Raw genomic sequence first — 14,320 nt, 5'->3', positions numbered from 1 at the left:
AAAACTTTACGGGTATATAGAGGCCGGGTATATACGGGTATATTTATATAAAGGCCGGTGCCTTTCAATCATAAGGTCCCGAGTTCGAGTTTTGATTTTGATTTCAGTTACAGAGTTGCTGCCAATTGACAATTCATCATCATGGACGTTAAATACGAATGTAAGAGACTGACTTCGGTCAGCTTGCGGCTTTGATAAGCCAATGATGGCTTCTTCGCAAGTCCCTGCTTGCATGAGGATCTAAAATACATACATACATATTCGAATTAGTACGTGTAGATATTCAGATATAATATGGTATATTTGTCCCACAGGGCCTGCCATAGCCGTTATCATTGCAACCAGTCATATGACAAGTAGGGATTCCCCGGTTCGGTGCTTTGTTTATTTACTTGAAATGGCCATTTACTAGCCACATGAACTGCACATGTCTAGTAGCTGATTTGTAAATTATGTACTTTTACTGCACTACTACTAGTAACAAGAAGGATCGAAGTTGTTAATATTGCAACACAGAGTCATAGACCTTCAATTCGTTCATACGACAGCAATAACCTAATGATAAGTATCGTTGAGGACGTCATTTAAGGCAACTGCTACGCTGAGAGTGTATATAAGTAACAATCTTCGCTTCGTTATAGTGTACAATTCGCAGACAAATCTCAGCCTAAAAGTAAGGTCTCCATCGGCGTGCAATAATACTACGTAAGTGGTAATTGACAGTCAACTCCAGTCGCCGTTGGCCGGGACACACATGCACGGACATAAACATAAAAACAATACAGCAGAACACAACGACAATAATACATTCCTGCAGCAAACTTATCATCAATAGGATCTGAGGTATGTTTGTTTTTAAATATCGTATATATTAATTCCTTCTGATAAAAGTTTAATGGTACTTATATATCTATTGCCTAGGAAGGTCATAAGTATATTGTATCCTTATTACCTTAACTGTGGGCAGGCGTGTAGCCAGGAATTTGCCAAGGGAGGGGCGAAACTGTATACTATCTAAGCGTAGCGCCACCATGATTGGCGCGAAGCGTACAAGAAAATTTTGGCTTAGAATGCCTCCCAGATCGCTGGAAAAGGCACTTCCCAGGCCTTGTAAGTTGCATCTTAGCATTTTCTCTTTTGAAAATACTAGCGATATCATAAAAACATTAACAAAAAAAAAAAATTATGCTCAAGGGGGGGCGGCTGCCCCCCCCCTGACTGTGGGTTATAATGGTAACCCTACTTTTTACAGGCTGAAACCCAGTATGTTAACATAGTTTGTAGCACAAATTCAGTGGAGGTGCAGACTGAGCAAGCATCCAGTCACCAACATATGCTGCTTGCGTCTTGAGCTCCTGCTAGTAGATATGCAAGGATATTGGACTATGCTCGTCACATGATTTGCAATATTTATCGTTGCATGTGTTACCACTGCTCTAACTTAAGATATAGCATTGAACTGCCACCTTCATCGTGTTGGTTTCTGTGATGAAAGGACGACTACACTAAGTTAGTCCACAGCAGTTACAATATTCAAGTTATACTGTAATCAAATGACAATTACAGCATTCTATTCATTAGATAATTTGAAACTGTAATTATACATGTAATACCTCACAAATTAATGATGGGTAGTATATACATGGTTGCATGTTGTGTTATTTTTGTCTGTGTTCCAGTTATTAACCTTTCTATAAATATAGTCCACTTCACAATTGCTGTTAGATTTATTCAAGCAATAGCTCTTAATTACTGCATTGTTTTGGTATGAAAATAGGATCAAAGCCTTCCTAGTCTTCTTCACTTCTTGAAATACTTATTTACTCATATGTAGTGATATCCACTGGTTCATTCACAGTTTCGGCCCTTCAACCATATGCACTAGCTTATTTGTAATTTTAACCCTCCAATTAACCTCCATGAAATTGAGGGTTAGAAACCTGGTAAAAGTTTGTGTGCAGGACCAATTAAGAAAGTGGTTCGCACATGAAATCTAAGATTTTCATATCCAAAAAAATCTGTGTATCTTTTGATAAATTTTCCCTGGGGAAGTTTATTCATCAAGAGCTCTTTGAGAGAGCTTGCTAGTGGGGAACAAAATACTAACTTTTATAGATCAAAATTCAGTTCAGTCTTGTCTTGCCATATGGTGTACCTCTCTCAACCCCCCCCTTCCTCCCCCATGGATGTCACCACCAGACTTCCCAACCACCCAGGAGGTCCTTGACACATAAATACTGGATGTTCTGTATGGCAAGACTTGGGAGATGATTTTAAACATTGTGTTGTGATGAGCTACTTATAACTTGCATCATTACAAAGTTCTAATTTTAAGCCAAAGTTTCACTGAAGTTGTTGGTTGAATAAGTACATGACTGCGATAAAACTTTTGGTTTCTTCGAGTAAAATAAGGTGTTAAATATAGCCAGTAACATTAACGTCACACATATCTATAGACAAAGTCAGGTAAAATAGCCACATCTACAGTATATCAGATTGCCCTAGTTTTAGCTTAAATGTGTTTTGCTTTGATCGACATTTTTACATTAATGGAAGAACTTCACATTAAGTTTTGTGTTCAATTGGTTGTTCATGGTATGAGGCCTGTTCATGTTATGAGTTCATGAGTTCATGGTATGAGTTTCTTTAAGATGAAATATATTTGTTATGTGTGGTGGATTCAATCGACAGGAAGTCTTAAGAACTGATTGTTCGCACGCTTGTTCAAAAGTTACTTTTCTTACTTAGTTAAATACCAGAAAACTTGGTTAGCCTTTATAACAGAAAACTTACTAAGACCTTACTGTATGTGTGTCAATAGACTGCAGCATTCCTTTTGTAGGAAGAAGTAACAAAGTAGCTAAACTTAGTGTCCATATATAAATATAGTATTATTTACTGTACCACAGACTGATGCAAGTCAAGGATGGCATTGCTAAATATCATGGATAGATACTTTATTTTCTACGACAAAATTCACATCTTGCACCACTTCCACTTTTCAGCAATTGTTTAGTCCCTAACTATTAGTCAACAAAAGATTATTTGCATATATGGTACTAAATTTGGCTAAATTACTAATTTTATTACCATGAGTCACACTTTGCTACTGTAGGCCAGTCAGTGAACTTGGTTTGTTGTGAATTCCTGAGTGATATATGCAGGATATGCATAATAGGCCTACTCATATGTGTATTGTTAATTTTCAGACTAATATTATCAAATTAGCACTATTTGTTTTTCATAAATAGGTGTGTCAGGTATAGCCAATCATAGTATCCAGTAATATCATTACATTATCATCTATATCAAGATTCTGTTGTTAATAGAATTGCCCATGAATAAATTTGAGAGAGATTGCATGCTATTTTTAACTACATGGTATCTTTTCAATAACACAAAATTTATCCAGAAAGTGACCTTCACATGGTTAATCTTTGTTTGTCTACAAACCAGACAAGGTAGTCAAACTTTGGCAATCAGCCAGAAAGGGTGTAAACCCCTAGTATTTGTTGTTGTTTGGTGTTTTGAATAGATAGTAACTATACAGTAAGCTGTGTGTGCCTGCCTGCCTGCTCCTAGTCAATCTATAGAATTTGGTTTCTGTCAACAATGATTTTGTGGAAAAATTTGTAAATTTTAATTTGTAGATTTGATAAAAGAGTTTGGAAAGATTTATACAAAATATAAATATAGATGTCGATGGTACTGTAGCTATAAAGAATGAAATATTGAATATATGCATATAAATAAATTTCACTGTACAGTTTTGTATGTGCTATTCCTACTTTCCTTTTAATATTGTTTACAGATGTACACCTGTTAAGTTTGCGATACTAGGTACAGTACTGTCACATCTGCAAATACTGACTTCCAGAATTCTAGCCTTTACCTGCTTAGAAGTTTAAGATATGTGTAGGTCGTCATAACGTATGTGAGGTACTACTGTATAGGGAGGGAGGAGAAGGGTTTGGTTGTAGGTTATAAAAACAAAACAAAAGAAAGTTTGAGGCACACCATTCACTTCAAATTGCGCATGATGTTATCTCCTAATCAATCTTTTAATCATTACATAATACAGGTAGTTTGAATAGACTTTGAAGTGAGGATTTAGTTACAGTATCTCCCTAAATTTTGTTCGAGAAAGTGACCTTCTGGTGGTTATGTTGCAATCACCTAGACAGAGATCAATGGAAGTCCATTTGTAAAAAGAACTAGTTCCTTGTTTGGTGTTATTGTTTGGTATGATTGTTTGGTGTTATTGTTTGGTGTCATTGTTTGGTATGATTGTTTGGTGTTATTGTTTGGTGTTATTGTGGATTGACAAAATTTTGTCAACTTAAGTTGTGCATTGTCATCCCTAAATTTCAATGTCTAAGTACCAAGGACATGTCAAAGTTTACAGCAAGTCCTAACAGCCAGGAATAACTACTTGCATCATCCTCATTTGAAGCCTTTTGTTCTTCTTGCATGCCTCTCATGAGTGGGTCACATTGTATCTTAGCAGTAAGCCGGAGTGGTATTAGAATAATAATTAATTAATTATTGAATAAACACCAATCCAGCTACACTCTCCATCTCTTTGTCTTTGATTGATTATCTTGAGCAACTAGTAAATGTCAGTTTGGTGTCAGAGACCCAAACATTACAGGTACATATATCTAGAAATATTGATTGCAATCACAAAGTTCTTCTGCACATTTAAAAATCCAAACAAACAGCTAAAACATGATTTCACAGGCTTGAAAAACTCCAAACTGCGTAGTTTTCTGTTATAAACCACTCAAAAACTTCCATATAAAGTATATAAGTATAATCCCCTCTGTTGTTATTGATTCTTTCTGTGTGCTCATCATGTGTGACAGGATTTCCCATTTGCTTGCGGATTGGCCCATTGCCAGATTACTGCTAGGAGACAATGGTAGCTGCCAGCGAGCATTTCCTCCAATGAATTTCATTGACTGTCGTAATTTTAATAAAATTTTGGTGACTGGGATTTGTCGATTCTTAAGTTTTAGCAAAACACTTGTAAATCCCTCCTATTGCTGGTTGGCCAGAAGCCAAGTGGAGGCTTGACTAAAAGGTTAAAAGATTGCACACTGGATGTACATCTGTGATTTTTTTTGTATGCTTGTTTTGTTTGCAATGTGTGTTTGATCGAATGAATCATTTGTTGCATTGTGAAGTAAAATGAATATTTTTTCTTAATTTTCTTGGGAATTTGACATTGTTGAAATTAGCATTTTGTTTTCCTTTTATTTTGTGAAGCATCATGTCATATTTTGGGACAGTTTTGATGTTTATGAAATGCGATGAGGGAGTTTAAATCATAAATTAACATCAAAGCATGCCAAAAATATTTGATTGCAATTAGCTCAAAGGAGTGTAAACAGGTAAAATGAGCAATTTCTTTACAATTTTGCACAGGTCTTCTTTCATGGATTCATAATTGTCCCTAAACATTCAATCTATCAAAAATTATCTTTAAAATTGCAACTGTGTCCCTTTCTTTTACTGCTGAAAAGAAATTTACAAAACTATTTTTAGTAATTTAGTTTATCCAGAGTTAGAATGAAAAGTTGGTTCAGTTTCATATACAGTATATGGTGATGGTGAATCTTGATAGTATGTATGTATGTATGTATGTATGTATGTATGTATGTATGTATGTATGTATGTATGTATGTATGTATGTATGTATGTATGTATGTATGTATGTATGTATGTATGTATGTATGTATGTATGTATGTATGTATGTATGTATGTATGTATGTATGTATGTATGTATGTATGTATGTATGTATATGTGATCTTCCCGCAAGCAGGAACTCGCGAAAGAAGCCATGGAGGCTTGTAGACTCGCAAGCTGACCGAAGCCAATCTCTCGGCACACATCCATTTAACGTCCATGTCAGGAAGTTGTTATTGAACAACACCCTTGCCAGACGACACACATTGCTGTCGGCGGGGAATCGAACCGGGGATCTCATGACTGGGAGACGCCGGCGTTAACCACTAGGCTATACACTCCGCCTGTGAATTTGTTTCTGCACAAAAAGCTTTTATTTCAGCTGCAATTACATTCAATGTGAACAAGCCAGCCAATAGTTTACTGTTCTCCTAACTAAACTGGTTCTGGTTCCTTTTGTGGAAGTAAAGGAACCTATTCAGTCAGGTTTGTGTGTGGGTACATGTGTGTGTGTGTGTCAGGGACACTTGCTTGGGTCTGTGATTACTCACGCTGACCTAATGAATATTAATGAGGTCATGGTGTCAAACGTGAAATTCTTTACATTTGAATGTCGTATTGTAGTCAAACTTGGTTTATACAGTTGTTGGTTAATAGCTGGTACATGTAGGCCTAAATCTTTTGGGACCATCTGCGCCCCCCCAAATTCGGGGCCCATTTTAAGGCCGGGTGGGTACAAATTTTATTTCCACCTCAAATGCATTTTGGGACACATTCTTTGGTCCTGAATTGGTGGGGCCCATTATATTTGGGACCATTTGGCCCACATTTTTGTCGGGTTCAATTTTTGGGGGCAAATATATTTTTGAGCCACTCTGTCTAGGCCCAGTAGTTTTGGGACCATTTATGCGCAAAATTTGATCGGACCCAGTTTCTTTGGGATGGACCAAAATGGGAAAATTGCAAAATAACTCCACAACCTTAAATCAGATTATATATCCAAACGTGGTATACAGTTGTTGGTTACTAGCTGGCACATGTGGGCATAACTATTATGGTATTGGCTGATGACATGAAACACTTTAATACCCCACTAAAGAAAAGAACCATATAGTACCCATCTGAAAATGAAAATGATCCATGAATTTACTAGTAAGTTTGTGTTTGTTCTCGTTCGTCATAGAAGAGAAGACATCAAGCTAAAAAGAGAAACAGAACATGGCGCATGGTGGTGAAGATGTCTCACGCTTGAGAGAGGAACTGATAATGGCCCAGGAGAGAATCGTGACTCTGCAAATGGAGAATGAAAGATTGAAACAGCCTTCAAACAGAGCTGATCAGGAAGATCTGCAGAGGGTGAGGTTGGCTCTCTACCATCGACACATGTTTCAGGAACCTCAGGACGTTCAGCAAGGCCAATACGACAACCTTGGAGAAGCAGATGAGATCAACCAGCCTCAGATGGAACTGGTAAGTACTATATATGCCAACTGCTACTTCTTTACTATGTGTTGGTTGTGAAGAAGTAAACTGGCAATTATCAATCCAATTGGGTGATTTTCACATCCTGTGTCAGTCCTCACTGGTTATCGATACTCCCAAGTAATTTACAGTCTGTGACATCTCGCTATCCTCCTGATAGTTTTCTTTATGTATCACTTAACCTCCCTTGTTGACAGGTTGTCTCAGGGGCCAGTTGCCAAATATGTTATGGGAGTGTAACTTCCTTTCCAGCCATGTGGCCCTGTTACATAGTGTTAAGTATATAAGAGGTGGTTCATCTCTGTTTAGGGGTCTTTTACATCTCATCTTGCACATGTGAAGCCTTTATAGTGAATACATCGTGAAGTAACCTTTCCATATCGATCTTGTTTGCGTCTTATCTTTGGTACATTGTCAACTAACCCCCGGTGACAATTAGGTGGAGGTGCGGGGCAATTCTGTATTATAATGATTTGAAGGGAATCCGGGTTCTGTCAATTCTATTAAATATAATATCATCAGAGCATCCTGTGGAAACTTTTTCTGGGACTGGAAAACGAGGTTCCAGCCAGATGGTGACATCGTTTTTGAGAGCTACGCCCAGCTGAAGGGATTGAATGCTGTCAAGAAGATTGATTCCTTCTCGCTGTTACTCTGGGTGGACATGTAGTGGCAGACTACTTTTAATCTGTATCGAGTTGACTGGCCAGTGCCATGAGTGGAAATGTCCTTTCCATTCATACATCAAACTCAAACGACGTGTGTTTTGTGTGTGATTGAGACGATGCCACCTATCAGTCTCTGGACCTCGACCTTCTGTCATCACTATCTATTACCATCTTGGACTCGCCATAAAGTTTAATTCTACCATTCTAGACCCTCTATTTTCTACTTTTGCATAACATATCAATCCCACCGACGAATTAAACAGTTTCCTCAATTCGGAAGTTCCGCATCACCTGGCTGTTGGACCCCTCAGATGGACCATCCTGTGTTTTAAAAGTTGACGTTCTGTACGGTTACAACGAATTCCTCATCAAGTTCTCTGGTTCCACTTTGTGCCTTATTCATTGCTGTTGCCCTGGTCTATCATGTTGATGTCATCGCCATTCTATTTTATGCTCCGACCATGGTCTTCTTGTGACCTGCCAAGGACAATACTCAAGCTTATAAATACTGTACCACCAATCATCCTATGACCCCAGAAACAATTACCAGTAAGCTGTAACATGTAGTTTATGTAACTGAGGTGGGTGCAATTTTGCGACTATGAATTTCACATACATGTGTAATTCTTTTCAATTTCTTTTTAATGATGGTTTCGCCAAAGAGAACTTCCTTCTTTCTGAAAGTTATTTTGTGATTCAATCAGTTGCAACGTTGTTACCTATCCTCATTTTATCTAAACTACTTGATCTTGTTTAATATGTTTGCCAATTACTATATAAATAATCATTTTGGTTGATCAGTATTTTTCAAATATCTTTAATCAAATGTACTTCGCAATTGGGACATTTCGTTTGATGTTACTCCTAGTCTACTAACATTGAAGTACATGTTAATTTGTGCTTTATAAATTTAGTATGAGTATCATTTGTTTTTGAATTGAAGCCCATATCCTACTGATCACTCACCATGTTCTGTTTACTGACTGTGAAGCCTAAGTGAATACATCGTAAAGTAGCCTCTCATATCTTGTTTGTGTGTTATCTTTTTGTACATTGTCATACAGCCCGGTGACACAGAGCTGAAATGATTATTGTGGAAGTTACAAAAATCAGCTATTTTGGGATCAACAAAAGTTAACTATCGTGGAGTCAACAAGAGTAAACTATTGTGAAGTCAACAAAAGCATTGGGTAGCCTACATACTGCACAGAAAGTCTTTTATGTATTTTATTTAGAGAAGTGTACATTGGGTCGGAGGAGAAAAATGAAAAATGGTATTACAGTAGCTGCCTAATTTCTTGAATAGCTGATCAATTTAATAGCTTTATTAAGGTGATATGATCGGTTTTAATTGATTGCTTGACGTGCAGGGTTCTCTTAATTACCCTAGTTGCACAATTGTTATCACTTCCTTTTCATATTCACAGCTACCTGAAGATGAACCACATGAGGAATTTCAAAATCTGGCACCATTCCTGCTAGATGGGGAAGATGACAGGTTGCTGGATGAGGATATAAACGAAGCAAATCCTGCAGCAGAGCAAGCAAACCAGGTTATATTTCATATTCATATATTCATATTATTCTATATGCATATTCATATTTAGATCATTATTCGTTTATGCTCATCTGCATATATGTTAAACGGTCTGCAAGGGTCAAATATTTAAAAAAAAGTTTGCATTCTTTGTCAGTTTATAATTGAGGATAGTTTTGCTATTAAAGGAATTTACATAACCACCTGTTGTGTGCCTGTGAACTTTCTGGGCATCAAAAGTTTATTAAATAACAAAATTAATGATAGTCCTACCTGTTCCTCACTTTGAAAGGGGCTAGCTTTGAAAAACTGCAAATTGAATTAAATCTGTCATAATTCGCCAGGAGCCTGAAGGTGCAGGAAAAGACCTCAATCTTGACACATTTGATGACACGGTTTGCGTTTTCTGTGATTCCACTCTGCCTCCCGGTGCAGCATCGAGCCACTATGGATCCTGTCCTGAATATCACAGATGGAGTGGAACGGACAGTAACGACTCCTTCTTTTACCAGCCACGTCGGAGAATACCATTCCCAAGTGGTTCGACTTAAAGGGACACCCCAATGGAAACTATAAAGCTGTATTAAGCATTCCATTATAAACATGCACAAACTGAGGATGGCCTAAATCTTTGCAGGCTTTCCGTATTTAGATTTTCATTTTCATCACATTTTCATGACAAATGTATTTCTCACCTGCAGGAACTTTAGCCCTTTTGCAAAAGAATGAGCAAAAGAAAGTTTTGCAATTGTCAACAACTCAACATGCACACAGACTTGTTCTGTAAACAGAACCTTCATCTGTTAGATTTGGAAAGTTATGGATTACAAAGATTTAGTACTGTCGTGATGTGGCATCAGTATGTGCAGGTTTAAATTGATATGCATAATACTGGTTTAGGACAAAGTAAAAAGAAGGCAATATTTACAGACCAGACAGGCTTTGTGGTAAATGTTAAGAGTTGAAAAAAATGGAGATGAAAGTGAAGCATGAAAGAGGTCTGATAAAGTACAGGAAGTGAGGGTAGATTGGCATTGGGGGGGGGGGGGGGTTGGGATGTGGGTTTGACTCTCTGTCATATGGAAGTGTGCTAGTCAAGGTTTCCTTTTTTTTTGAGGGGGAGAAGGTGGATATGAGAAGAGTTATAGTCTGGTAAATACTGCCTGGTTTGCTAGGCATGTCATAGCATGAAAGGCACTTTCAGCCTAAAATGAGGTTGTTTAATAATATTTTTCTTGTTTCTGCAACAACACTGGATATCCTTGTATTACGCACAGGTTACAAGAGCCCTACAGGTGGTATTTTGTTATAATTTATATTTTACATGACATAACTGCACTTGCTTGTTATTTATTGTGAGTGAGGTCATACTTTGCCAATGTTGCTTTCCTCTTATGCAACATACCTTAGTTCTTGTGACGTTGTGATTGACATAACTGCACTTGTTCGTTATTTATTGTGAGTTAGGGCATACTTTGCTGATGTTGCTTTCCTCTTATGCAACATACTGCAGTTCTTGTGATGATGTGATTGACATAACAGCAGATGTTTGTAATTTATTGAGTGAGGGCATATTTTGCCGATGTTGCTTTCCTCTTATGCAACATACAGTAGTTCTTGTGATGATGTGATTGACATAACTGCAGATGTTTGTAATTTATTGAGTGAGGCATACTTTGCTGATGTTGCTTTCTTCTTAAGCAACATACCGTAGTTCTTGTGACGTTGTGATTGACATAACTACACATGGTTGTTATTTATTGTGAGTGAGGGCATACTTTGCTGATGTTGCTTTCCTCTTCAATTCAAGCAAAATACTGTAGTTCTTGCGACGTTGTGATGGTACCATCCAACTTGTAGTACCCCACGTCCCAAAAGTGGCGATTATCCGTTTTCTGTAATGAATAAATTTTGCAAATGGCAGACTTAATTGTCTCGATTTTCTAAAAAAGGTCTAATTTGCAGCATTAAAAAATATCAATTTTGACCTTACGCAAACTGAAAACCTAGTCATGCAGTTGTACCTATGCATAGCAATACCGTATGTGACCTTTTGGAAGCATGATATAATGTTTCAACAAAAAATATGGTTGATGGCCCCATAGTATTAGCCTCACAAGCTTATGGGGCTACCGAAAAGTTTTATTATTCCTTAGGGAGGGAGGGATGGATGGATGCAGTGTCCCAACTTTTCAACCAAAGAAATACGTTAGCCCGACTTAGTTATTTTACTAGATTTTCAGAATAACCACAGGCCAGTTTAGGAGTATGGCATAATGCACAAGTACAAGTTAAGGTAATTATGCCAGAAAATAAGTGTAACTCACTTCTGGTAACATGACAGATACTCCAATCACAAGATAACAAATTTCTGTTGCTCCCATGGGCATTATGGTCTTCCCCACCTATAGCATATACCACCCAAGTCCCCTGTTAGTGGCAAAATACAGGGGAGATCGAATATCTACCCCAGTTCCTAATGCTAGCAATACTGAGTGCTCCTCTACACAAATTCATGTTTAAACACAGTGCACTATTTCAGTGGTCAAGCCAAATTTGTCTTCACACAGGAAAGTAGTGGCAATTAGGGCCCAAGTGTTTACAATTATATGGTGGCTGGTCAATTAATTAGATGCGCTCAAGGATCAATCCTAATAGCAGTATCAAGTAACAAACTATTAATGCTCGAGCGAATTTGAGAACTGCTTTTCTATAGGCAGGCTCGACCGTTATGGACTTGAATTTTCATGCAAGGTTTGAATAGCTCTAATGTGTCATTTCAGTATTAATGCATTATGGAAAGTATATTATTGGACAAGTCATGTACAAATATTTGCCAAATTTCACTGTCTTTGTGCTTAATTCTATTGGGACTATTACAAATTCTAATTTTCATATGTAGTAGCAGATTATATTTATAAATTTTCTTTGATACCAATCAGTATTTTTTTTAATCTTGTATCATTATAAGTTCATATAAACCAATCTTTAAATATTATCGTCAATGCTTGAACTTTGTAATGGATGCACAGTGTGACAACGAGATTTGTGTTTAAGACGGGGGAAAAAAAATAACAAAAAGAATATGAAGAGGAGTGAGTAGGAGTGAAAGTATAAGAAAATTGCTGATGCTGGATAGTAAAAATGAAACAGTACTTAACTGGAAAGTTATCTTGCTGAATGTTATTTGGCTGTGTGTAGCTGCCCTGCTTGGTGTAAAATGCCAAAGAAGTCATATATCGTATTCAGTTGGAAGGTTTCTTTAGTGTGGATATGCATACCTCATGAGATATTGCAGTGCAAAATGATTGTCAATTTATTATGTGTGGAAAAATGGTTGGTAATGGACTCTCTTTCCTCCTCCAGGACAATGGAGGAAAATATAAAGTATACTAGACGGGATTAAGAGGAGTATCAAAATGCAATTCGAGAGGTTGTTCATGAAATGAGTATAATATGTTATATCTGTTTTTAGTAGAAGTTGGCTTTGTTAATGTGACAATTGTTTTTATCTTAATTGATTTGCTTTATTGCAAGGTAAAACAGGTAAAACCATTGTGCTTGAATTTGTACATAAAGTTGAAATGTAGTATATATGCTGTATGCCTTTTAACATACAACACTCTAAATGATATTTTTTGTTGGTTAGAAGAAGTAACCCAAGGGAAAAGTGAGATGTTGTATCAAGATGATAACCATAAGTAAAGAAGCTTTTGTAAATATTGTATCTAAGAAAATTGCTACAAACTTCATGCACAAAACTATATAGCCTTCTAACTAGCCAGTTATTAACATATTAAACCTCATCATTGGCCCTGGAAGGTTAGCTCACTAAACATTGCTAGAATTTTACAAGAGTACTCTCCTAGAGGATCTGTGTGCTCAACTATTTGTTAGAGGCAGTCAAAATGTGTTGTTGGAAATATCAGCATGGGTGACCGTTATCTGACTTGCTAGCAGATTTGATGACAACCTTTAATAAGGTGTGATGTATATAAAGGCCATTCCAACCTAATATTAACCTTCCAATAAGCTTGTTGTATAATGCACAAAGATAATAAAAATTGTTCATTATGAAACTGGCATCTTGTGTTGTTTGATTTCGGGAAAGAAGCCAAGAAGTTCAAATTCTTATGTCAAGGAGCTCTTGCATCCCCATCTAGACGTCTCTGTAGTTCTGACAAACATGTTTGGTCGTTCCAAATACTGGACTGCGGTTCTAGAGAGATCTTTCTCTCGACTACGATCCTAGAGAGATCGTTCTCTCGACTGCGATCCTATGGCGATCGTTCTCTCGACTGCAATCCTATGGAGATCATTCTCTCGACTGCAATCCTATGGAGATCATTCTCTCGACTGCGATCCTACAGCGATCGTCCTCTCGACCACGATTCTACAGAAATCTTTCTCGCAACTACGATCCTATGGCGATCTTTCTCTCTGCAAATTTGGTACCGTCCAGGCGCGTAGCCAAGGGGGGGGGCGAAGGGGGCAGCCGCCCCCCCTTGAGCATATTTAAAAAAAAATTTTTTAATGTTTTTATGATATCGCTAGTATTTTCAAAAGAGAAAATGCTAAAATGCAACTTACAAGGCCTGGGAAGTGCCATTTCCAGCGATCTGGGAGGCATTTACAGCCAAAATTTTCTTGTACGCTTCACGCCAACCATGGTGACGCTCAGCTTAGATAGTTTGCAATGCCGAATCTACAGTTTCGTCCCTCCCTTGGCAAATTCCTGGCTACGCGCCTGGTACCGTCCATTGGAAATCGCTCCGTCTGTCTATTAGAAAAATTGACTTCTGTCATAAGCTTTAGGTCCAAATAATAGGCATTTCTTTTATAATCAGGCTTCTTCTTAATATGTGATAATAACTGTTTTTGTAAAACACTTTAGATCGTTGCTCTTCCAGAGTTGAATTTAGTGCTACATAAATGTATTATTA

The 14,320-nt window shown here is 37.4% G+C and overlaps 1 protein-coding gene across 2 annotated transcripts; it reads left to right on the top strand.

The window, feature by feature from the left end:
- The first annotated feature begins 378 nt into the window (after positions 1 to 378).
- Positions 379 to 13,456, top strand: LOC139967917 (uncharacterized). 2 transcript variants are annotated; one of them, XM_071972133.1, is made up of 4 exons: positions 379 to 843; positions 6,877 to 7,160; positions 9,268 to 9,393; positions 9,722 to 13,456. In XM_071972133.1, the coding sequence occupies exons 2-4, from the start codon at positions 6,909 to 6,911 to the stop codon at positions 9,926 to 9,928; spliced, it is 585 nt and encodes a 194-aa protein (XP_071828234.1). In that variant the 5' UTR covers positions 379 to 843; positions 6,877 to 6,908; the 3' UTR covers positions 9,929 to 13,456. The 2 variants fall into 2 exon arrangements, with proteins under 2 accessions (XP_071828234.1, XP_071828233.1); XM_071972132.1 differs by having other exon boundaries at positions 386 to 843; positions 6,874 to 7,160.
- The last annotated feature ends 864 nt before the right edge of the window (positions 13,457 to 14,320 follow it).

The sequence above is a fragment of the Apostichopus japonicus genome, chromosome 5 (assembly GCF_037975245.1).
Source record: "Apostichopus japonicus isolate 1M-3 chromosome 5, ASM3797524v1, whole genome shotgun sequence".
NCBI classification, from domain to species: Eukaryota; Metazoa; Echinodermata; class Holothuroidea; order Aspidochirotida; family Stichopodidae; genus Apostichopus; species Apostichopus japonicus.
This window is presented reverse-complemented; position numbering and strand designations above follow the sequence as displayed.

What these genes read in the sequence shown, in the direction of transcription:
- LOC139967917 (XM_071972133.1), top strand. Translation starts at nt 6,909, where the DNA reads ATGGCGCATGGTGGTGAAGATGTCTCACGCTTGAGAGAGGAACTGATA. An exon ending in ACCAGCCTCAGATGGAACTG is followed by an intron (nt 7,161 to 9,267) that starts GTAAGTACTATA and finishes TCATATTCACAG; the next exon opens with CTACCTGAAGATGAACCACA. An exon ending in CAGCAGAGCAAGCAAACCAG is followed by an intron (nt 9,394 to 9,721) that starts GTTATATTTCAT and finishes ATAATTCGCCAG; the next exon opens with GAGCCTGAAGGTGCAGGAAA.